Source organism: Aegilops tauschii, chromosome 6 (assembly GCF_002575655.3).
Source record: "Aegilops tauschii subsp. strangulata cultivar AL8/78 chromosome 6, Aet v6.0, whole genome shotgun sequence".
Lineage (NCBI taxonomy): Eukaryota > Viridiplantae > Streptophyta > Magnoliopsida > Poales > Poaceae > Aegilops > Aegilops tauschii.
In genome coordinates this window covers 28,495,539-28,520,775 of record NC_053040.3, presented here as the reverse complement: position 1 = coordinate 28,520,775, position 25,237 = coordinate 28,495,539, and the positions used below count along the sequence as shown (strand labels likewise).

The 25,237-nt window shown below is 42.8% G+C and overlaps 1 protein-coding gene and 1 pseudogene across 1 annotated transcript; one reads left to right on the top strand and one right to left on the bottom strand.

Annotated features, from left to right (window-relative positions):
- Positions 1–25,237, top strand: part of LOC109760466 (uncharacterized) — a 36,873-nt pseudogene that overhangs the window by 793 nt on the left and 10,843 nt on the right.
- Positions 16,929–18,021, bottom strand: LOC109760459 (alpha/beta-gliadin A-II-like). The gene has a single exon (XM_040391756.3). The coding sequence runs from the start codon at positions 17,945–17,947 to the stop codon at positions 17,093–17,095; it is 855 nt and encodes a 284-aa protein (XP_040247690.1). The 5' UTR covers positions 17,948–18,021; the 3' UTR covers positions 16,929–17,092.

Below are 25,237 nucleotides of genomic sequence, written 5' to 3'. Positions count from 1 at the left end.
GACATGGGGGGAAAGCCTTCCATCTTGTATCTTCGCGGCCCATTAGTCCAGCCCATGTTACACAGCCCAGACGCCCGAGGACCCCTTAATCCAGGACTCCCTCAGCAGCCAAATGCCACTGATACAGAAAGCTTGTTGGCGACCAACGCAGCTAGAGCTTTCCAGGCATGATTGGTAGCATAGATTGTATGCACTGGGAGTGGAAGAACTGTCCATTTTCTTGGCAGAGCCAGTACAAGGGGCGTGTTAAAGCTTGCACTATCATATTAGAAGCGGTGGCTTCGCAAGATCTTTGGATATGGCATTCTTTCTTCGACATGGCAGGTTCTCACAATGATATCAACGTGCTGCCGCGTTCTCCAGTCTTCGCAAGGCTTGCAGAAGGCCACTCCCCACCTGGCAACTTTGAGATCAACGGCCACCAGTATAACAAGGGATACTACCTAGCTGATGGTATATATCCTCAGTGGTCAACTTTTTGTGAAGACAATCTCGAACCCCCAAGGTGAGAAGAGAAAGAGATTTGCCCAAATGCAAGAGAGTGCTAGGAAGGATGTGGAACGTGCTTTTGGTTTGCTTCAATCCCGATGGGGTATCGTTTGAAACCCTGCATTGACATGTGATGAAGGGAAGCTTCGGGAGGTGATGACTGATTGTGTGATCACGCACAACATAATCATCGAGGACGAGCGTGATAACAGCATCTTCGACCAAGGATTTGATTTTCAAGGTGAAAATGTTCAGCCCCTGCACCAAGAACCGGCCACGTTTGAGAAGTTTGCCCAATTTCATCGTGAAATGCATGATTGGCACACTCATTTGGATCTTCAAAATGACTTGGTTGAGCACATGTGGAATCACATTGGCAACCAATAGATGTATTGGTTCATTATGTTCATTCAAGACAATTTCGATTTGGTTGTACAACTATTTTATTAGAGACAATTTTGATTGGGTTGTAAAAACTTTTTTTATTTTCAGACAATTAATATTTGGACGTGCAAACTAGTTTTGAACATTGAAATATGAATATATGGGCATTTTTGGCCGTGGCGGACATGATGAGGCCAAAGGATGCGTCCGCGCGTTGTGCGCACGGCCACCGCATCACAGGACAGGCCCGGACACGACCCCATTGCCCTATCCAAACGGGCAGAATCCAGGCAAAACAGATGTCCGTTTGGGGTCGTGCGCTGGAGTTGGCCTGACTTTGGCAGTCAGCAACAAACCTGATTCGCCTGAACGAATCAACCAAACATTCTTTGTGCTATAATATATACAACCTTGGTTTGCTAATGATACAACTGGAATACACACATATTTCTGCGAGAAAACTTTCAAAAGCGTCACAATTCAGAACAACGTCTAACTGGATGAATATTGGGTTTTGTTCCGAACGGATAAAATCATCCATTCTTCCATTTCTTAACAAGAAAAGAGTAGTTCTATCATGTGTAAATCGTTTATACATTTCTCCAGTCTCATCCAGCACATTTAGTTAGCTGTTGACTGGCCTCCCCTGAAATTGTTGCATTACAATTAATTACTTCCTTCGTTCACAAATATAAAATATTTTGAATATATGAATATGGACTACATATATACGGATTGAACAGAGGGAGCAATTTGCAATGCTTCTTACTCCTACTAGTAACTGAAAATACCCGAGAGCACAACTAGGGCGAGCCCTAGTCCACCTTTTTGGTCTGACGTTTGGGACCTTCGTCTCCTTCCTCCCGCTGTCTCGCGACTCGGTGAACATAGCGACTCCTTGAGTCAAAACATAAGTGAGCGGGTCGCCCGACGACATCAGCACGGGGCAAATTACTTGGCATCCATGGTCAAGATCTTATTATGAATATTCCTGGGCCACCGACTTCCTCAGACGTACCACCCCCGGTTGCCTCAAAGGTTATTGTACAACTACAAAACATGGAGGATTCTACGGCATGCACCGCAAAAAGACACAGACGGCCGACCAACACTTCTACGAAAAGGTGTCGACCAAGATAAAGGACAATTTCATCATCTCGCAAAGTCCTAGATTACATCTTTAGAAGATCCGATCTATGTAGTCCCACTCAGATCATCCACATTAGTAGGTAATGTTACAACACAATTCAAATAAGATGAAAATATCCTCCCATTTTATTAGTTATAAGAAGACATAGCAATGACATTGTTCAAAAGTGGCATCACAAGTTTGAAGGAGTAGAAAATAGATGAATCAATGAAACCATGCAACCTTTGTGATGCTACTATGTTATATCAACTATGTTATGAGAGGAGATCAGGCGAAACCATAACTCAAGGTACAGAGGTGGCCTGTGATGCATGGGATGTCGGGGCAACGGCACCAACACCACAACACAAATAGTTCCTCGGGCAACACCCCGCTACCCATGGTAAGGAGGCCACAGGCCTCCCAGCAGCTTGTGCAAACGGTGCGGCCATCATCATGAGAAGGCAAACCTGTGCCATGAAAAAAAGTATGAAAACTTGATGGTTCTATTCAACATTTTCACCCAACTTGCTGAACAAAGTGCACTAGAGAACAATGTACACTACTCCTTCTCACAATATGTGTTTGTTATGTCATACTGAACACCAAATTCAGTATATATAGAACATAGTGGCCATGATGCTCGACCTTATCCTTACAAAATACATTAATAACATGTTTGACTACTATTTAGCGAAAGAAGGGAAACAATTAATAGCAACTAAAATATCCAGTCTTATCTTCTCGGAAGCATATAAGAGAAACTAGCGGTTACTATGTATGCTTAGTCATAATTGACGATGAAGGATAAGATTTAACTAAGGGAATCAAAGATATAATTTTTTATCCATTCCTCATGCAGGCCTTGTACACTGAAAGGAAATCCACAAGCTATATACCTCATATTTTCACATGGCCGTTGCTCGGCCTCCCATTATTTCCAAAAATTCTAAGTTTGTACTACACGTGTGTGCGTGTGCTTGCGTATGTGCATGTGTGTGTGTGTGTGTGTGAGGAAACTCTCCCCTTGATAAAAGTTTGAATGCCACATGGTGCAGTCTACGATGGCCATGAAAGGAAGGGGTGGAAGGAGAGAGAGAGACGATCTACCATGTGTATGTAAATCGTTTTTGGATTTCTCAATGCCATCCAGCCTACTTAATTAGCTGCCGATCGATCTTGCCTGAAGAAATTACTGCCTCAATGTGTTTTCTTGGGCGTAGCGAACACTATATGTGTTTTCTTGGGCGTTTGAGCGTACGTGAGAAACTCAAAATGCCTCAAAAAAATGTGAGCAATTAAAAAAATGAATTTACGGGAGCATATATAGTACAAATGAATTTACGGAAATGAACTAAGATAAAAGAAAAAAGGCGATTAAGCCATGTAATTTAGGCAGGCTATAATGAGATCAAATGAAGCAGAAATATTTAAGAGCATTCCTATAAATTGTTAGAGGGATCAAGTCAAAGCAATACCATTTTATTCATCATAATTAATCAAATTATCATAGCATTTATAATTTTTTATACAGACACATATCTATTAAAAATTGTCAAAGTTATGCATCAAGATCTAAAAACAACGGATGTAATAAGATATACGAAACAGTGGTGGCGCAACATACAAGCTATGGGGTCAGTTGAGGCCATTTTTTTGCGGAATAAGCACTAAAATTATTCTACACTATGATGAAAAATATCACCAAAATTAATAATGACGCAGAGGTTCTTCCGGCTGGCTTCACCACTGATACGAAATCTGAAATTCATTTTAGGCAAATACAAATCCAACTCCCCACCTAAGGAGCGCAAGTATTTAACCACATATATTAATTACCACCACCATTAACTATACAGTGGATCATAACTATAGCAGTTCGGATTTATTTGTATCAAATATGATAGTATACTCCAGTGTCCAGTACTAAGCACAACAAACTGATCATAAAGCACACAGGTTAGAAGAATACCGGAAAGCGCAAAGGTCACACACAGCTCATTTACTGCTGAAATCAACATCGACATTGTCAGGTAAACATGAGTCGGACGTACATGCAGCTTGAATTGTCCTTTTTGTAAGTCAACGTGTTTAAAAAAAAAATTGGGTTTATGCATTTGTACCACTTTTACATGTAAAATTTCATGAAAAACTACGTAATTAGTAGTTGAGTTCATATCTTGGAAAATATATTGTAAGAATGGATATGAATACAATAAAGAAACATGAAAATGAATAAGGTAGAATAAATTGAACGCGAGAAAATCCTTAAACTATGAAGTGAATCCGAGAAAATCCTTAAGCTATCAACACACAAATACAAATATACAATGATGACCAATCATATCATGACGAGCATGTGTGGATGCTTACATTCGGCAAACAAGATAATGCAAACCAATAAAGAAACGATCGACGTTTCTAATCTATGAATAAACTGAATGAGAGAAAAATTCTGAAGCACAAATACCAGAATACAGAGGTAAGTGGTCATATAAATATGATCGTGTGTGGATGCATATATTGGTAGGCAAGACATTGCATTAACCAAGAATGTCAAAGCAACTAAGAATGCAACCAGTAATTAATTTGGGAGGAACAAGAGAACATTTGGTACACTTTGAAGCCATTCATGCTAAGATCCAATTCTTGGAACTCCAAAGACATATTGGGTGCAAAGATAGATACCAAGGGACGAGGAGAGGATCAAAGATGGGAACCATGAAGATTGGTATAGAAGTCTATATATGATATTGCGCCCGTCTTCTGAGCACTCAATAATCTGACCATGTTTCGTCGCAAGTTGCCTTTTAATTATAATCTATGGATATAACATATGGTGGTGGTAAATTAAATTAGATAATATCTGAGTAAGAGGCCATAAAGTTGGCATAGAAAAATAATCCCAAATATAACAATATATGTAGTCAATCTAGCCGCGCAAATGCGCGGGTGACTCTGCTAGTTTAAGTAATATAAATAACAACTTTATTATTGCATCTAGGGCATATTTCCTTTAGATAGATAGATAGATAGATAGATAGATATATAGATAGGTAGGTAGGTAGGTAGGTAGATAGATGGATGGATGGACAGATGGATGGATAGATAGATGGATGGATAGATAGATAGATAGCTAGATAGCTAGATAGATAGGTAGGTAGATAGATGGATAGATAGATAGGTAGATGGATAGATAGATCGGTAGATGGATAGATGGATAGATGGGTAGATGAAGAGATGGATAGATCGATAGATCGATAGATCGATAGATGGAAAGATCGATAGATGGATAGATGGATAGATGGATAGATATATGGATAGATGGATAGATCGATAGATGGATACATGGATGCATGGATAGATAGATGGATGGATAGATGGATAGATGGATCGATGGATGGATAGATGGATCGATGGATACATAGATAGATAGATAGATAGATAGATAGATAAATAGATGGATAGATAGATGGATAGATGGATAGATAGATAGATGGATAGAGATAGATAGATGGATAGGTGGATAGATAGATGGATAGATAGATAGATAGATAGATAGATGGATAGATAGATAGTTAGATAGATAGATAGACAATGGTACGCGTCGGTTCTAAACAAACTGTTTTCAACCCCTTTCCGCGATGGCATTTGGAACCGTCGCCAAGTGAGTGTGTGCGATAGGGTGTACTTCCCACACGACCCAGAAACCGTCGGGGATATGGAGCAGTGATCCAGAGGCCTTCCAAAATGTAATCGTGTGCGATGAAGCACACACTAAATTCTTTCGCACGTGTGGTATCGGTGATTAAGCGTTTCTAATGACGCACTGAAACCATACGGTCTGTCGTAACAAACCGTTTGGGAAATAGTATGTAAGGCACACGGGCCAACATATGAACTGTGTGCGATTTGTGCCCCATCGCACACGAGTTTTCTGCGTAACCTGTCTGCCATGCTAGACTCCTCGCACACGTTTGCCAACAATTATCGTCTACGATAATGTTCTATCACAAACGGTTCAGGAGCCTCTTCGCACACATACAAGTGCTGCAGACCGTTTGTGATTTATTGGGTATCACCGACGGTTGCCGCAAGAGTGACATGTACTTTTCGTTTGGGATACCACACGTTTCCTGAAAAAATTATGACTGGGATTGTATTTTGCATTGGGCACGGTTTACTCCCACATAAGCAAGTTTGCTGAGTTGGAGTCGATGTTACTGCTGAAGTTACTCCCACTTTGGCTAGTCTGATACTAGCTAGTCGTCTATGATATACTAGCTACCTCACTAAGAGCATGGTTAATAATACAGCCAAGGGTCGGCTATAAGAAGTTGTCATGTCATATACAGCCAACCTCTTAGCGGCCATGTGCAATAATAATTTTTATATACGTACTAGTTTATCAATAGTTGGCCACCTTACATCCTCACAAAGTGCTTGGGTCTCGTGTTGTAGCTGGCTCTACTAACCAAGAGCCCGCTTCTCTTCTCTTTCCTCCAACTAATAAGCACATATATATTATTCTATTCCTTATAGCCTGCTTAGACTACCCACAGTGGGAGTAACATAGGTAGTAATATCACACATACCTAGATAAAATAGATGATGTGGCAAGCAATAAATGAAGAAAGAGAGGAAAGTGGTAACATAGACTGGCCACAATGGGTAGTAACATGCACATGTTACTAGTCTATGTTACTACCTCTATAGTGGGGATTAACATATGTGTGGTAACATGCAACACTTCATTTATTAGGCTATAGACTCATTTTTCCTTGACAAATCTACACAAATAACACATAAGTAGTATCAAAGACAAGCCATGCAGCAGTATAGGATCAAACCGACAAACAGTAACAATACTCTAATGCAAGCAGTAGAGGGAAAGAGTAGGCGATATCGGGATGATCAAGGGGGTTTGCTTGCCTGGAAGCTCTGCTTACAAGGAGGGGTCATGGACACCGTAGTCGACCGGGGCACCACCGACGTCGGTCTCGTAGTCTACCGGAGAGAAGAGGAGGAAGAAACAATGAATACAATGCAAACAGATGCATGACGATGCATGACATTACAATAAGTGGTGCTAGGTATGCCCTCACGCGGTACTAGGTGCTAATGGTGAAGGGGAAACATCCGGAAAAGTATTTCCCGTGGCTGACATTTTTGGACAGTCGAACCGGAGGGGGATGGTTGCATGTTTGCTATGCTAGGGACGTGTGGCAGACGAACGGACTGTGTATTCGGATTCGTCTCGTTTTTTGAGCAACTTGCATGTATAAAGTAATTTCATCCGAGTTACGGATTATTTTATTTTAATTTTAAAAGTTTTAATCTTTTTTTGAAATTATTCTAATTTATTTTAAAACAAATATTGTAAATGCAAAATGCTAGGTGTACTTAGAAAGGTACCCAGCAGAACAGCACAGAGGCTGACTGGTGGGGCCCTCTGGTCAACTGTCCGGTCAGCATTTGACTAGACCGTTGACTGGTCAAATGTTTAGTGGGGCCCATATGTCATAGACTCAATGTTAATAGATTTTAATTAAATCAGTTTAATTAATAGGGGACCCACATGTCATACACTAATGTTAATTTAAGATTTTTAATTTATTAAATGGTTAATTAGGGGATGTGGGTCCCGGTGTCAGCGGGTCAGTGGGGGTTCATTAGCGAGGGGGGGGGGGTAGGCCGTTTAGGGGCGGTTAAACGTGAGCAGCGGCGGAGCCAACCGGGAGCTTCGGCGCTGGCAGAGCAGCGGGAAGCGGCGGCGGCCACAGCGCAATATTAGCGTAGCAGTAGAGCGGTGGCGAGGCGCGGGCGGGGGAGGCGTGGCAGCGAGCAGCGGGACAGGGGCAGCCGACGCCCCTAAAAGATGGCACGGGGGAGCATGGGGGCCGCGGCGAGCGCGGGACGAAGGCGGGCCGGACAAGGGGATCACGGCGCGGGCGTGGCTAGGGTCATGCGCGCACAAGCGTGCAGGAGAGGGCGCTGAGCGGGGGCTGGCGCGGTGGTGGGCGTGCGCGCGGCGAGGGGCACGGCGGGCGGCGCGGTGAACACTGCTACCTCTTGAGCACTGCGTTGGTTTTCCCTTTAAAGAGGAAAGGGTGATGCAGTAAAGTAGTGTAATTATTTCCCTCAGTTTTTGAGAACCAAGGTATCAATCCAGTAGGAGGCCACACTCAAGTCCCACGCACCTACACAAACATATAAGAACCTCGCAACCAACGCGATAAAGGGGTTGTCAATCCCTTCACGGTCACTTACGAGAGTGAGATCTGATAGAGATGATAAGATAAATTTTTTTGGTATTTTTATGATAAAGAGTAAAAGTAAAGATTGCAAGGTAAATAAAGATAGAAATAGCTTGTTGACGGAAGATTAATATGATGGAAAATAGACCCGGGGGGCCATAGGTTTCAATAGTGGCTTCTCTCAAGAGCATAAGTATTACGGTGGGTAAACGAATTACTGTCGAGCAATTGATAGAATTGAGTATAGTTATGAGAATATTTAGGTATGATCATGTATATAGGCATCACGTCCGTGACAAGTAGACCGAAACGATTCTGCATCTACTACTATTACTCCACACATCGACCGCTATCCAGCATGCATCTAGAGCATTAAGTTCGTAAGAACAGAGTAACGCTTTAAGCAAGATGACATGATGTAGAGGGATAAACTAATGCAATATGATATAAACCCCATCTTTTTACCCTCGATGGCAACAATACAATACGTGCCGTGCTGCCCCTGCTGTCACTGGGAAAGGACACCGCAAGATTGAACCCAAAGCTAAGCACTTTTCCCATTGCAAGAAATATCAATCTAGTAGGCCAAACCAAACTGATAATTCGAAGAGACTTGCAAAGATAACCAATCATACATAAAAGAATTCATAGGAGATTCACATATTGTTCATAGATAATCTTGATCATAAACCCACAATTCATCGGATCTCGACAAACACACCGCAAAAAGAAGAGTTACATCAAATAGATCTCCAAGAGAAACGAGGAGAACTTTGTATTGAGACCCAAAGAGAGAGAAGAAGCCATCTAGCTAATAACTATGGACCCGAAGGTCTGAGGTAAACTACTCACACATCATCGGAGAGGCTATGGTGTTGATGTAGAAGCCCTCCGTGATCAATGCCCCCTCCGGCAGGACGCCGGAAAAGGCCCCAAGATGGGATCTCACGGGTATAGAAGGTTGCGGCGGTGGAATTAGGTTTTCATGGTCGCTTCTGATGGTTTGGGGGTACGTAGGTATATATAGGAGGAAGAAGTAGGTCGGTGGAGCCACGAGGGTGGAGGGCGCGCCCAGGGGGTAGGCGCGCCCCCCTACCTCATGGCTTCCTCGTCTGTTCCTTGACGTCCACTCCAAGTCCTCTGGATCACATTTGTTCCGAAAATCACGTTCCCGAAGGTTTCATTCCGTTTGGACTCCGTTTGATTTTCTTTTTCTGCGAAACACTAAAATAGGCAAAAAATACAACAATTTGGGCTGGGCCTCCGGTTAATAGGTTAGTCCCAAAAATAATAAAAGTGTATAATAAAGCCCATTAATCATCCAAAACAGAATATAATATAGCATGGAACAATCAAAAATTATAGATACGTTGGAGACGTATCAAGCATCCCCAAGCTTAATTCCTGCTCGTCCTCGAGTAGGTAAATGATAAAAACAGAATTTTTGATGTGGAATGCTACTTAGCATAATTTTCAATGTAATTCTCTTATTTGTGGTGTGATATTCAGATCCGAAAGATTCAAGATAAAAGTTTAATATTGACATAAAAGTAATAATACTTCAAGCATACTAACTAAGCAATTATGTCTTCTCAAAATAACATGGCCAAAGAAAGTTCATCCCTACAAAATCATATAGTTTGTTCATGCCCCATTTTCTTCACACAAGAATGCTCTCATCATGCACAACCCCGATTACAAGACAAGCAATTGTTTCATACTTTAGTAATCTCAAAAAAAATTCAACTTTCACGCAATATATGAGCGTGAGCCATGGATATAGCACTATGGGTGGAATAGAATATGATGATGGGGGTTATGTGGAGAAGACAAAAAGAAAAGAAAGTCTCACATTGACGCGGCTAATCAACGAGCTAGGGAGATGCCCATCGATTGATGTCAATGCAAGGAGTAGGGATTGCCATGCAACGGATGCACTAGAGCTATAAATGCATGAAAGCTCAACAAAAGAAACTAAGTGGGTGTGCATCCAACTTGCTTGCTCACGAAGACCTAGGGCATTTGAGGAAGCCCATTGTGGGAATATACAAGCCAAGTTCTATAATGAAAAATTCCCACTAGTATATGAAAGTGACAAAACAAGAGACTCTCTATCATAAAGACCATGGTGCTACTTTGAAGCACAAGTATGGAAAAAGGATAGTAACATTGCCCCTTTTTTTGGGCCTTTTTTTCATTTGGCCTTTCTCCTTTTTTTGGGACAATGCTCTATGAATGATGATCATCACACTTCTATTTATTTATAACTCAATGATTACAACTCGATACTAGAACAAAGTATGACTCTATATGAATGCCTCCGGCGGTGTACCGGGATGGGCAATGAATCAAGAGTGACATGTATGAAAAATTATGAACGGTGGTTTTGCCACAAATACGATGTCAACTACATGATCATGCAAGGCAATATGACAATGTTGAAACGTGTCATGATAAACGGAACGGTGGAAAGTTGCACAACAATATATCTCGGAATGGCTATGGAAATGCCATAACAGGTAGGTATGGTGGCTGTTTTGAGGAAGATATAAGGAGGTTTATGTGTGACAGAGCGTATCGTATCACGGGGTCTGGATGCACCGGCGAAATTTGCACCAACTCTCAAGGTGAGAAAGGGCAATGCACGGTACCGAAGATGCTAGCAATGATGGAAGGGTGAGAGTGCATATAATCCATGGACTCAACATTAGTCATAAAGAACTCACATACTTATTGCAAAAATCTACAAGTCATCAAAAACCAAGCACTACGCGCATGCTCCTAGGGGGATAGATTGGTAGGAAAATACCATCACTCGTCCCCGACCGCCACTCATAAGGAGGACAATCAAAGAACACCTCATGTTTCAAATTTGTTACACAACATTTACCATACGTGCATGCTACGGGACTTGCAAACTTCAACGCAAGTATTTCTCAAATTCAAAACTACTCAACTAGCACAACTTTAATATCACTACCTCCATATCTCAAAACAATCATCAAGCATCAAACTTTTCTTAGTATTCAACGCACTTATAAGAAAGTTTTTACTAATCTTGGATGCCTATCATATTAGGACTAATTTCTCAATTTAAGCAAATTACCATGCTGTTATGTAGGACTCTCAAAATGATATAAGTGAAGCATGAGAGAAAAATAGTTTTTATAAAACAAAACCACCACCGTGCTCTAAAAGATATAAGTGAAGCACTAGAGCAAAAACTATATAGCTCAAAAGATATAAGTGAAGCACATAGAGTATTCTAATAAATTCTGAATCATGTGTGTCTCTCTCAAAAGGTGTGTACAGCAAGTATGAATGTGGTAAAATAAAAAGCAAATACTCAAATCATACAAGACGCTCCAAGCAAAACACTTATCATGTGGTGAATAAAAATATAGCTCCAAGTAAAGTTAACGATGGACGAAGACGAAAGAGTGGATACCTTCCGGGGCATCCCCAAGCTTTGGATTTTTGGTGTCCTTAGATTTACCTTGGGGTGCCTTGGGCGTCCCCAAGCTTAGGCTCTTGCCACTCCTTGTTCCATAATCCATCAAATCTTTACCCAAAACTTGAAAACTTCACAACACAAAACTTAACAGAAAATCTCGTGAGCTCCGTTAGCGAAAGAAAACAAAACACCACTTCAAGGTACTGTATTGAACTCATTCTTTATTTATATTGGTGTTAAACCTAATGTATTCCAACTTATCTATGGTTTATAAACTATTTTACTAGCCATAGATTCATCAAAATAAGCAAACAACACACGAAGAACAGAATCTGTCAAAAACAGAACAGTCTGTAGTAATCTGTAACTAACACAAACTTATGTAACTCAGAAAAATCTACCAAAATAGGAAGACCTAGATAATTTGTTTATTGATCTACTGCAATTGGAATCAGTATTTTATCACGTTCTGGTGATTTTTAACAATTGTTTTCGTGAACAGAAAGTTTCTGGAATTTTCAGCAAGATCAAATAACTATCATCCAAGAAGATCCTATAGGTTTAACTTGGCACAAACACTAATTAAAACATAAAAACAAGTCTAACCAGAGGCTAGATCAAAGATTTATTCCTAAACAGAAGCAAAAAAACAAAAAAACTAAAATAAAATTTGGGTTGCCTCCCAACAAGCGCTACCATTTAACGCCCCTAGCTAGGCATAAAAGCGAGGATAGATCTAGGTATTGCCATCTTTGGTAGGCAATCCATAAGTAGCTCTCATAATAGATTCATAAGGTAATTTTATTTTCTTTCTAGGAAAGTGTTCCATACCTTTCCTTAACGGAAATTGGAATCTAATATTTCCTTCTTTCATATCAATAATTGCACCAATCGTTCTAAGGAAAGGTCTACCAAAAATAATAGGACATGAAGGATTGCAATCTATATCAAGAACAATAAAATCTACGGGCACATAGTTCCTATTTGAAACAATAATAACATCATTAATTCTTCCCATAGGTTTCTTGATGGTGGAATCCGCAAGATGCAAATTTAGAGAACAATCATCAAATTCACGGAAACCTAGCAAATCACACAAAGTTTTTGGGATCGTGGAAACACTAGCACCCAAATCACACAAAGCATAGCATTCATGATCTTTAATTTTAATTTTAATTGTAGGTTCCCATTCATCATAAAGTTTTCTAGGGATAGAAACTTCCAACTCAAGTTTTTCTTCATAAGATTGCATCAAAGCAACAACGATATGTTTAGTAAAAGCTTTATTTTGACTATAAGCATGAGGAGAATTTAACACGGATTGCAACAAGGAAATAAAATATATCAAAGAGCAATTATCATAATTAAATTCCTTGAAATCCAAGATAGTGGGTTCATTGATATCTAAAGTTTTGACCTCTTCAATCCCACTTTTACCAAATTTTGCATCAAGATCTAAAAACTCCGAATTTTTGGGACGCCTTTTAACTAAAGTTGACTCATCTCCAGTCCCATCATTATCAAGATTCATATTGCAAAACTAAGATTTAATAGGGGACACATCAATAACTTTTAGATCTTCATCTTTATTCTCATAAAAAATTACCGGTTTAGCGGCCATCTTATTAACTAAGGTGGCCTGCTTATCCGAAATTTCAGCAATTAATTTTTCGAGATGAGAAATCTAAGATTTCAGACCATAAAATTCCTTAGACATATCGTCGAGCTCTTTATTCATGTAACCCATAAAGCTTTTTTGTTCCTTAAGCTCGTTTCTAAAGAAATTGTTATGCTCAAATTGTAAAGTCATGAAACTTCTGACGTTGCTTTCAATCTCTTCTAACCTTTTAATGGAAGATCACCAAATCTAGGTAGAGCCATCGCGACAAACAAGCAATCCAACACACGAGCAAACAAGAAGCAAACGAAAAGGAGGCGAAGGGAAAGAGGAGGCGAATAAAACGGCAAGGGTGAAGTGGGGGAGAGGAAAACGAGAGGCAAATGGCAAATAATGTAATGCGAGGGATAAGAGTTTGTGACGGGTACTTGGTATGTCTTGACTTGTGCGTAGACTCCCCGGCAACGGTGCTAGAAATCCTTCTTGCTACCTCTTGAGCACTGCGTTGGTTTTCCCTTGAAGAGGAAAGGGTGATGCAGTAAAGTAGCGTAAGTATTTTCCTCAGTTTTTGAGAACCAAGGTATCAATCCAGTAGGAGGCCACACTCAAGTCCCACGCACCTACACAAACAAATAAGAACCTCGCAACCAACGCGATAAAGGGGTTGTCAATCCCTTCATGGTCACTTACGAGAGTGAGATCTGATAGAGATGATAAGATAATATTTTTGGTATTTTTATGATAAAGAGTAAAAGTAAAGATTACAAGGTAAATAAAGATAGAAATAGCTTGTTGACGGAAGATTAATATGATGGAAAATAGACCCGGGGGCCATAGGTTTCACTAGTGGCTTCTCTCAAGAGCATAAGTATTATGGTGGGTAAACGAATTACTGTCGAGCAATTGATAGAATTGAGCATAGTTATGAGAATATCTAGGTATGATCATGTATATAGGCATCACGTCCGTGACAAGTAGACCAAAACGATTCTGCATCTACTACTATTACTCCACACATCGACCGCTATCCAGCATGCATCTAGAGTATTAAGTTCATAAAAACAGAGTAATGCTTTAAGCAAGATGACATGATGTAGAGGGATAAACTCATGCAACATGATATAAACCCCATCTTTTTATCCTCGATGGCAACAATACAATACGTGCCTTGCTGCCCCTGCTGTCACTGGGAAAGGACACCGCAGGATTGAACCCAAAGCTAAGCACTTCTCCCATTGCAAGAAAGATCAATCTAGTAGGCCAAACCAAACTGATAATTCGAAGAGACTTGCAAAGATAACCAATCATACATAAAAGAATTCAGAGGAGATTCAAATATTGTTCATAGATAATCTTGATCATAAACCCACAATTCATCGGATCTCGACAAACACACCGCAAAAAGAAGAGTTACATCAAATAGATCTCCAAGAGAAACGAGGAGAACTTTGTATTGAGATCCAAAGAGAGAGAAGAAGCCATCTAGCTAATAACTATGGACCCGAAGGTCTGAGGTAAACTACTCACACATCATCGGAGAGGCTATGGTGTTGATGTAGAAGCCCTCCGTGATCAATGCCCCCTCCGGCAGGACGTCGGAAAAGGCCCCAAGATGGGATCTCACGGGTACAGAAGGTTGCGGCGGTGGAATTAGGTTTTTGTGGTCGCTTCTGATGGTTTGGGGGTACGTAGGTATATATAGGAGGAAGAAGTAGGTCAGTGGAGCCACGAGGGGCCCATGAGGGTGGAGGGCGCGCCCAGGAGGGTAGGCGCGCCCCCTACCTCGTGGCTTCCTCGTCTGTTGCTTGACGTCCACTCCAAGTCCTCTGGATCACGTTTGTTCCGAAAATCACATTCCCGAAGGTTTCATTCCGTTTGGACTCCGTTTGATATTCTTTTTCTGCGAAACACTGAAATAGGCAAAAAAACAGCAATTTGGGCTGGGCCTCCGGTTAATAGGTTAGTCCCAAAAATAATATAAAAGTGTATAATAAATCCCATTAATCATCCAAAACAGAATATAATATAGCATGGAACAATCAAAAATTATAGATACGTTGGAGACTTATCAAACACGGTGGAAAGAGAAGGAGGGAAACGGGGGCGGCTCACAGCGTTGCCGAGAAGGGGGGCGGCGTGGCTTGAGGAGGCGAGTCGGGGAGAGATACGAGGAGGCGACGCGAGGTCCGGCGACGACGAGGTCTTCGGGTGGCGGTGCTGGCGCACAACGTCGATGGAGGGGGGCGTCGGGCTCATTGCCCCTTCTCGATCCATATCGGGTCGGGGAAGAGGAGCGAGAGGGGAGGAGAGCAGGAGACGGGCGGCGGGGAGGAGGCCCGGCGACGCCGGCGGGCGATGGGCGAGCGGGTGATTCGGCGATGGCGACGGGGTCGATGGGGGCGATCCCCTCCCCGATCCAGATGGGATCGAGAGGTGGGGAGGCTGACGAGGGGGTGTGGGGGAAGTGGGGCGATCGGGCTATTGTTCGATGGGGAGTGGGGGGTTAAGGGAGGCGGCTGGGCCGGCCTAGCTAGCCTAGTGGCCAGCTAGGCCGAGGCCCAGTGAGGGGTTGCCCCCTTTTGCTTTTATTTGTTTTGTCTTTCCTTTTATGTTTTATCCTATTTTTCAATCTACTTTAATTTTGTAAATTATATAATTAGCATCTAAATTTTTTCTACTAAATATACCACTGCCACCAAAAGTTTGGTACCCAATTAATTTAGTTAGAACATTTTTACTATTTTAAAAGCATTTAAATAATAGTTTAAGCCACTGTTTTATTCCTTTTAGAGTATTTAAACATTTTATAAAAGTGTGGTTTCTCCACCATAATTACTTATGCATTATTTTTCACCTCTCGAAGATTTTAGTTTTAATGTTTGAAACTTTTGATGTTTGCCTTTATTTTAAATTTGGATTTGAATGGGATTGAATCATTGTGAGGTTAACAACAGTAATCGTGGTGACGTGACATCATTAGCAGGGAACTACCATAGCATAACTAACCGGGCGTTACAAAAGCTAACCCTCAAACCGCTCACAACCATCTGGACATGTTTTGCCATCCAATACGGTCCTATATCGGCCCGCAAGCCAGTCTGGATGTGCATTTTCCTGTAAACCAAAAACAAACTACGAGGCTTTGTGGGCGTCTGGACCGCTGCCACGGCCGCTTCTTACTCCCTTGACCCACCAAAAACACCTCTCCCGCGCCCGCACCCCTTCACATGAGAAGCAGTTAGGTACTAGTGCTCCAGAGCACCGGTACCTCATTCATGCCGATTTGGAGTAGCCACGATGAATATACTCATGTTGAGGAGAAGTACCAGCCACAAAAATCAATGTAATTGATTGATGAATTGAATGCTTCTCAGCAAATAATTGATCAAGGGCAAGCCAAGGATGTGGATAGTCCTTACTACTTTAATAATACTCCATTTGAAAGTCCAAGGAAATACTTCAATTTAATTCAAATTTCAGACTCATTTTGTTATCTTTAGATTAATGCAACATAAATATCTACTTAATGCATAATATATATAATTAGGGGTGAACTTGTGAATGGGCACATGAGTGGAACTCAAACAAACAATCATATGTAGACAAGACCTGTGTTTGTCTTTTATTCCCAAGTTTGAACTAGTATAGTTCAGGTTCTTACATGATAGTGCATGTCACTTTATTTTTTCACCGCTACAACGACCAATCCATGGACTAAGAAAACGGTGTATCATATATCTACTACTAGAGTTCTTCTCTTCTCAGTTAGTACTGAAGATGCCAAATGGAGCAATGGTGCAATATGGAGGGATATACACATTGCACATTGCAGGTAGCGTCTGTAGCGCTAGGTTCCTTATTGCCTCAAACTGGGGCAGTTGTTGAGGCTGGAAAGAGCCCTGGGCCTGTGGGTATTGCTGAGATGGTTGGAAGGAGCCCTGGCCTGATGGATATTGTTGCTGAGGCTGTTGGAAGGAGACCTGGCTCAACGGTTGTTGTTGTTGTTGTTGTTGTTGGTGGTGGTGGTGTTGTTGATGCAGAATAATAGCATGAACAACATTGTGGATGGCTTGGCACCGCGACTGCTCGGGGATCTGCCACAGCTGCTGACAACACAATTGTTGCACCAGCTGGTAAGTACTTTCTTGCAAAACTTGTGAGCTTCCATGCGCTATGTTGTGTTGTTGCAATACAACATCCCTGCATGGAATCAGTTGTTGTTGCAAAATTTGTTGAAGGATTTGTTGTTGTTGTTGTTGTTGCTGCTGCTGCGAAATTGGTTGTTGTGGTTGCGAATACTGTGGTTGCAGCTGTGGATATGGTTGTTGTGGTCGAAATGGTTGCGGCTGCGGATATGGTAGTTGCGGCTGTGGAAATGGTTGCAGCTGCAGATATGGTTGTTGTGATGGAAATGGTTGTGGCTGCGGATATGGCTGTTGTGGTGGAAATGGTTGTTGCTGCCCTGGAAATTGTTGTTGTTGTACCAATGGAACTTGCTCTTGTGGCTGTTGCTGAGATGGATTTTGTAGCTGCAATTGTGGCACTGGAACTCTAACTGCAGTTGTGGCGGTGGTCCCCACAATAGCAAGGAGGGCAAGGATGAGAAAGGTCTTCATGGTGGATTTGTATTGAGCACTGCTTGCTTGGCTTAAATGATGCGCTCTACTTATGAGAATGATGGATGAGGAAGGATGATCGTCATGCTACGGGCCTATTTATAGCTGCCATGGCATGATCTCTTTCACAATTGGCATTTGCTTGTGTGGAAGTGTTTGGATGCTTCTCAAAATCAAAATTTGGTATGTTGTGTTCGGTGGCACTACTTACAAGTGTATTCTTGGACTGGTCATTAAAGTTCCTTGTTGTTGCACTATTATTCCACAACCAAAAAGGTGTGATAACACACATGACTCATCTTATTCACTTTACAGCTCAAACACTAATCTAGATTGCCTATTTTTCTGAAACTAAGTTTGTAATTTTCTGCAAATTGTTACGCATAAACTAGATAAGCATGGCTAGCACAGAACTTAGTTTGTAATCTTGTGTGGCCTGTTAAGGTAGATAAGACTAGTAATATAACTTGCTTTAGTAGGCCATGACTCATCAAATTCCTTTTACATGTCAAGTGTTGTAGTGTTCTAGAGGTTATTAGCAAACATAAATTTTGTAATGTTCTACAAGTTGTTACATGTAAACTAGATAAGCTTGACTTGCACACAAACAAGGTTTTAATCATGTGTGACCTGTTAAGATGGATTAGACTAGTAATGTGCCTTTGATAGACCATGACTCATCAAATTGCTTTTACTTGTCTTAAGTGTTGTATATGTTGTAGAAGTTATTAACACTTATCAGCTTAGTATGGCTTGCAATGTGTGTGCATGCCAAGGTACGTTCTAGCTTCTATTCGTTTGTAGATCTTATTTTGATTTACGCAAATCGTATAAATGATCATCTACGATAAAGCTTGCGAGTGCAGCTGTAACAATGTTGGCAGGGTCGGAGGGAGCTTGTGGCATGCCATGAGTTCTTATGACAACCGTTCATCATGTGTGAAAAGATACGCGTTATGTTTTTCATGCGTGCTAAAAAGATGTTTTTAAATACAAATTATATTTTGATTAGCAAAGTTCTCAGAAAAGTTGACATGACCTCTACTCATTATTTATCTTTTGGATCAAATTCAAATAATAATAAAATAAATGGATGTGATTCCATCATGGCCATTTCAAATATATTTGAAAGTAAATCCAAACATTATCCTCAGATTACAGTATAAATTACACGTCAACTGTTTGAGATAAAAATATAAATGATCTATTATATTATTAAAAGAAGAAAAATGAGTTAAAAAGAATGGATGTGATTTGCTTGAATGAATGTGTATGCATGTCTCCTTATCCCGCAAGTTTCCAGAAAAACAACGCTAGGCTCACTCTATTGGAATCAGTCGGATCACAATAAAGCATATGTAAGAGGAAAGCTGGAGTCCGAACCTAACATATAAACGTGTCTTTCCTTATAACTTGTTATAAGTGCTTTTTATGATTAAAAAACACAATGGATTCATAAACTCTAAGGCATCTCCAACGTCGACCCTCAATTAAACCGTCCACAACCATCCGGACCACATGGTCCGGACGTGTTGTGCCATCCAATGCGGGCCTGTATTGGTCCATCAAACGGTCCGGACGTACTTTCTCCCGTAAACCGGAGACAAACATGGAGGGGGGGCTTTCCAGGCGTTCGGACAACACCCATGACCTCTTCTCACCACCCGTGCCCACCCAAACCCCCTCCTCCCTCACCTGCACGCGTTCCCGCTCTGCGCCAGCTGCCCGCATTCATGCGCTGCAGAGCGGACGCGACCTCTCACTACCTCCGCAATGGAAGCAGCACGCCGGCCGAGGGCGCTGCCCGCTGCACGCCGGCTAAACACGCATCCTTGCCTCATTCCTGCAGACTGCCCGCCTTCCACCATTAAACCCGCGTGTGTGCCAGGATAATTACTCCGGCCACATGTTCGTTCGCGAGCCAGTTGGCATTGAACAGAACGCCGGTTGGCTCCTCTCGTGTCCCCTCGCTATTTAAACAATGTCAGATGTTGGGCAAGAAGCGCATCACACGTCCACTCATCATTTTCCTCCTTGAACAGTTTTCTCCATGACATCTGACGAGCAGGAAGAAGAGTTGGCTGGCATAAAAAATGGCTAGGTGGACCGTAAAGCCCGCCGGTCACGAGCCGAGGAGTGGCAAGTTGCTCCAGGTCGGCACTGGGAGGGACCACGGTGGCGCGGGCATCATGGCTGCCATTGACGGTGCCATGTTGTACCGCCCCTCTCGTGCATGTGACCGAGTCATCCGATGTCAACGCGAGCGTAACCGCGTCCTTCCTACAGAGAAAGAAGCGGGCTGCACGGACATCGACGAGGTGGTGTCCAACACGTCCGCGCTCGCTGCCATCATTGAGGAGGCGCTGCCGCTTGGGTCCCATGAATGCCACACCAGGTGACACCAGCGTACACAGTCGGTGTCTTGCCCTCTGACAGGCCACCGCCGTTCCCCCAACCCAAAACCAACTCTAATTCGTGTAGCGTAGGGACCCTTCCCCATCGGCAGAAGCATCAACTGGTTGTTCCACTCCGATGAGCGGTAGGAGGCGAGCCGCTCTTTGCGCTGAAGCATATACCTCTAGGGCTCACAGCTGCCGAACATGGGGACGACATTGGAGATCTGCTGCGGCCGGCAGTAGACTAGTCAAGGGTATTCATGTTGCCGGAGTGGATATTCGCCGGCACCGGCTGTAGAGTTTTTAGTAAAAAAAATGTCCAAAATGTAAACATTTTTGTCCGGTTTGTATGAAATCCACTGTGTTTGCATGAATTTCATCCTATTTTTTAAGTGTTTTAAATATATGCGGACATTGTTGGATGGCCAATTCCTGTATCCGTGTCCGCGGACTAATCCCCTATTCGTGGACGAACGCGGGAGGAAATTTACTGGTCGCTGTTGAAGATGCCCTAATCAAAGGCATTTTCTCCAAGCGTACTAACAAATAACACATAAGTAGTATCAAAGACAGGCCATGCAGCAGTATAGGATCAAACCGACAAACAGTAACAATACTCTAATGCAAGCAGTAGAGGAAAGAGTAGGCGATATCGGGATGATCAAGGGGGTTTGCTTGCCTGGAAGCTCTGCTGACAAGGAGGGGTCATGGACACCGTAGTCGACCGGGGCAGCACCGGCGTCAGTCTCGTAGTCTACCGGAGAGAAGAGGAGCAAGAAACAATGAATACAATGCAAACAAATGCATGACGATGCATGACATTACAATAAGTGGTGCTAGGTATGCCTCACGCGGTACTAGGTGCTACTAGTGAAGGGGAAACATCCGGAAAAGTATTCCCGGTGTTTGACATTTTCGGACAGTCGAACCGGAGGGGGGTGGTTGCATGTTCGCTATGCTAGGGACGTGTGGCAGAAGAACGGACTGTGTATTAGGATTCGTCTCATTTTTTGAGCAACTTCCATGTATAAAGTAATTTCATCCGAGTTACGGATAATTTTTTTTAATTTTAAAAGTTTCAATCATTTTTTTGAAATTATTCTAATTTATTTTAAAACAAATATTGTAAATGCAAAATGCTAGGTGTACTCAGAAAGGTACCCAGGAGAACAGCACAGAGGCTGACTGGTGGGGCCCTCTGGTCAACTATCCGGTCAGCATTTGACTGGACCGTTGACTGGTCAAATGTTCAGTGGGGCCCATATGTCATAGACTTGAAGTTAATAGATTTTAATTAAATTAGTTTAATTAATAGGGGACCCACATGTCATACACTAATGTTAATTTAAGAGTTTAAATTTATTAAATGGTTAATTAGGGGATGTGGGTCTTGGTGTCAGCAGGTCAGTGGGGGTTCATTAGCGAGGGGGGGGGGGGGTAGGCCGTTTAGGCCGGCGGTTAAACGCGAGCAGCGGCGGAGCCAACCGGGAGCTTCGGCGCTGGCAGAGCAGCGGGAAGCGGCGGCGGCCACAGCGCAGTAGTAGCGTAGTAGCAGAGCGGTGGCGAGGCGCGGGGGGGGGGGGCGCGGCAGCGAGCAGCGGGACAGGGGCAGACGGCGCCCCCGAAAGAGGGCGCCAGGGAGCATGGGGACCGCGGCGAGCGCGGGACGAAGGCGGGGTGGATAAGGGGATCACGGCGCAGGCGCGGCTAGGGTCATGCGCACGCAAGCATGCAGGAGAGGGCACGGACCGGGGCTGGCGCGGTGGTGGGCGAGCGCGCGGCGAGGGGCACGGCGGGCGACGCGGTGAACGCGGTGGAAAGAGGAGGAGGGAAATGGGGGCGGCTCACAGCGTTGCCGAGAAGGGGGTCGTCATGGCTTGAGGCGAGTCGGGGAGGGATACGAGGAGGCGACGCGAGGTCCGGTGACGGCGAGGTCTTCGGGCGGCGGTGTTGGCGCACGGCGTCGGTGAAGGGGGGCGTCGGGCGCATTGCCCCTTCCCGATCCAGATTGGGTCAGGGAAGAGGAGCGAGAGAGGAGGCGAGCCGGAGACGGGCGGCAGGGAGGAGGCCCGGCGACTCCGGCGGGCGATGGGCGAGCGGGCGATCCGGAGACGGCGACGGGGTTGATGGGGGCGATCCCCTCCCCGATCCAGATGGGATCGACAGGTGGTGAGGCTGACGACGGGGTGTGGGGGAAGTGGGGCGATCGGGCCAGGGTTCGATGGGGAGTGGGGGGTTAAGGGAGGCGGCTGGGCCGGCCTAGCTAGCCCAGTGGCCAGTTAGGCCGAGGCCCAGCGAGGGGTTGCCCCCTTTTGCTTTTATTTATTTTGTCTTTCCTTTTATGTTTTATCCTATTTTTCAATTTACTTTAATTTTGTAAATTATATAATTAGCATCTAAATTAGTTCTACTAAATATACCACTGCCACCAAAAGTTTGGTACCCAATTAATTTAGTTAGAACATTTTTACTATTTTAAAAGGATTTAAATAATAGTTTAAGCCACTGTTTTATTCTTTTAGAGTATTTAAACATTTTATAAAAGTGTGGTTTCTCCACCATAATTACTTATGCATTATTTTCCACCTCTCGAAGATTTTAGTTTTAATGTTTGGAAATTTTGATGTTTGCCTTTATTTTAAATTTGAATTTGAATGGGATTGAATCATTGTGAGGTTAACAATAGTAATCGTGGTTACGTGACATCATTAGCAGGGAATTACCATAGCATAACTAACCGGGCGTTACAAAAGCTAACCCTCAAACCGCTCGCAACCATCCGGACATGTTTTGCCATCCAATACGGTCCTATATCGGCCCGCAGGCCGGTCTGGATGTGCATTTTCCTGTAAACGAAAAACAAACTACGGGGCTTTGTGGGTGTCTGCACCGCTGCCACGGCCGCTTCTTACTCCCCTGGCCCACCAAAAACACCTCTCCCGTGCCCGCACCCCTTCACATGAGAAGCTGTTAGGTACTAGTGCTCCAGAGCACCGGTACCTCATTCATGCCGATTTGGAGTAGCCGCGATGAATATACTCATGTTGAGGAGAAGTACCAGCCGCAAAAATCAATGTAATTGATTGACGAATTGAATGCTTCTCTGGAAATAATTGATCAAGGGCAAGCCAAGGATGAGGATAGTCCTTACTACTTTAATAATACTCCATTTGAAAGTCCAAGGAAATACTTCAATTTAATTCAAATTTCAGACTCATTTTGTTATCTTTAGATTAATGCAACATAAATATCTACTTAATGCATAATATATATAATTAGGGGTGAACTTGTGAATGGGCACATGAGTGGAACTCAAACAAACAATCATATGTAGACAAGACCTGTGTTTGTCTTTTATTCCCAAGTTTGAACTAGTATAGTTCGGGTTCTTACATGATAGTGCATGTCACTTTATTTTTTCACCGCTACAACGACCAAACCATGGACTAAGAAAACGGTGTATCATATATCTACTACTAGAGTTCTTCTCTTCTCAGTTAGTACCAAAGATGCCAAATGGAGCAATGGTGCAATATGGAGGGATATAGACATCGCACATTGCAAGTAGCGTCTGTAGCGCTAGGTTCCTTATTTCCTCAAACTGGGGCAGTTGTTGAGGCTGGAAAGAGCCCTGGGCCTGTGGGTTTTGCTGAGATGGCTGGAAGGAGCCCTGGCCTGATGGATATTGTTGCTGAGGCTGCTGGAAGGAGACCTGGCTCAACGGTTGTTGTTGTTGTTGTTCAGGCCCAGCGCATCTCTAGGCAATTATATGTTGTTCTGTGTTCGATCAACTTGCATCAGTCTCTGCTCCTCGGTGTGAAAAAGGGGAAGTGTAGAAGTAGTGGGGATTGCAGCTGACTAAAATCCATGTAGCATTTGTGTTGGGTACATCGAAATGAAGATCAGGAGAATTCCGATGATTCTGATGTGGAAATGGATGATGTCATACCTCTGGAGTACTCTGAAAGGTGCTCTTTTATATTTGGTTCCTTAGTCATGGCATCATGAGGTTCCTTTCTTCGGCCAAACTGAAGCACTTAATTCTACTTTGTCTTTCCTTTTGAATTAAATGTTATATATCCTTGTTAGACGTATCATTGCCTATGATGGTTCTGAACTCAAATAACATAGTATATGTAGTTTGATTGATGTGATACTGATAGATCCTAATGAACTCAAACAATACAACATACACCCATATTGATGTACATAAGTGATACTGATGACCAAACATGACAACCGAACTGCCCAGACAAAATAAGTGTGCATAGGCCCGCCTCAGGTGGCGCCCCAGCCTCTAGTATGGTGTATGCTACACCGAATGGAGTACCAACTGTTGTTCATGGCGGCGTCTATGCGGTTGGAGCAAGTGGCCAGGGAGATATTTACTCAACATGGATGGCAGCATAATCTCCAGATCGCTCCACCACCTCCTTCGACAGAGGCATAGTGTCGGTACTATATGACTCACTGTTGTCGATATGTCGATTTTCTTATCTTATTTTTGTCAGACTTCTGCTTTTGGCTGTGTGCATCTTAGTTATGCATAGACCGGGTGTGGCTCATTATGTTTTGTATCCGCTTGATGCTATATTTTGAGTTAATAAAAACACCCATTATTAAAAAAATCTTTGACTAGGAGCATGTAGTGGAACGAGAGAGATAAGAAAAATTATGGTTGTACAATTGAAAATAATATATGAATAAATTTGAAACAATAATAATAATATAAAAGCATATGCATAGGCATTATTTTCTTTTACGGGAAAACATTGGTGTTCAGTATCAGACAATACAAACTTTCCACCATGAAATGTAACTTTTGGTGGGTGGGGGGGGGGGGGGGGACAGATGCATAAATCTAAATGTGTAATGACAGATATTTTTTGTAAAA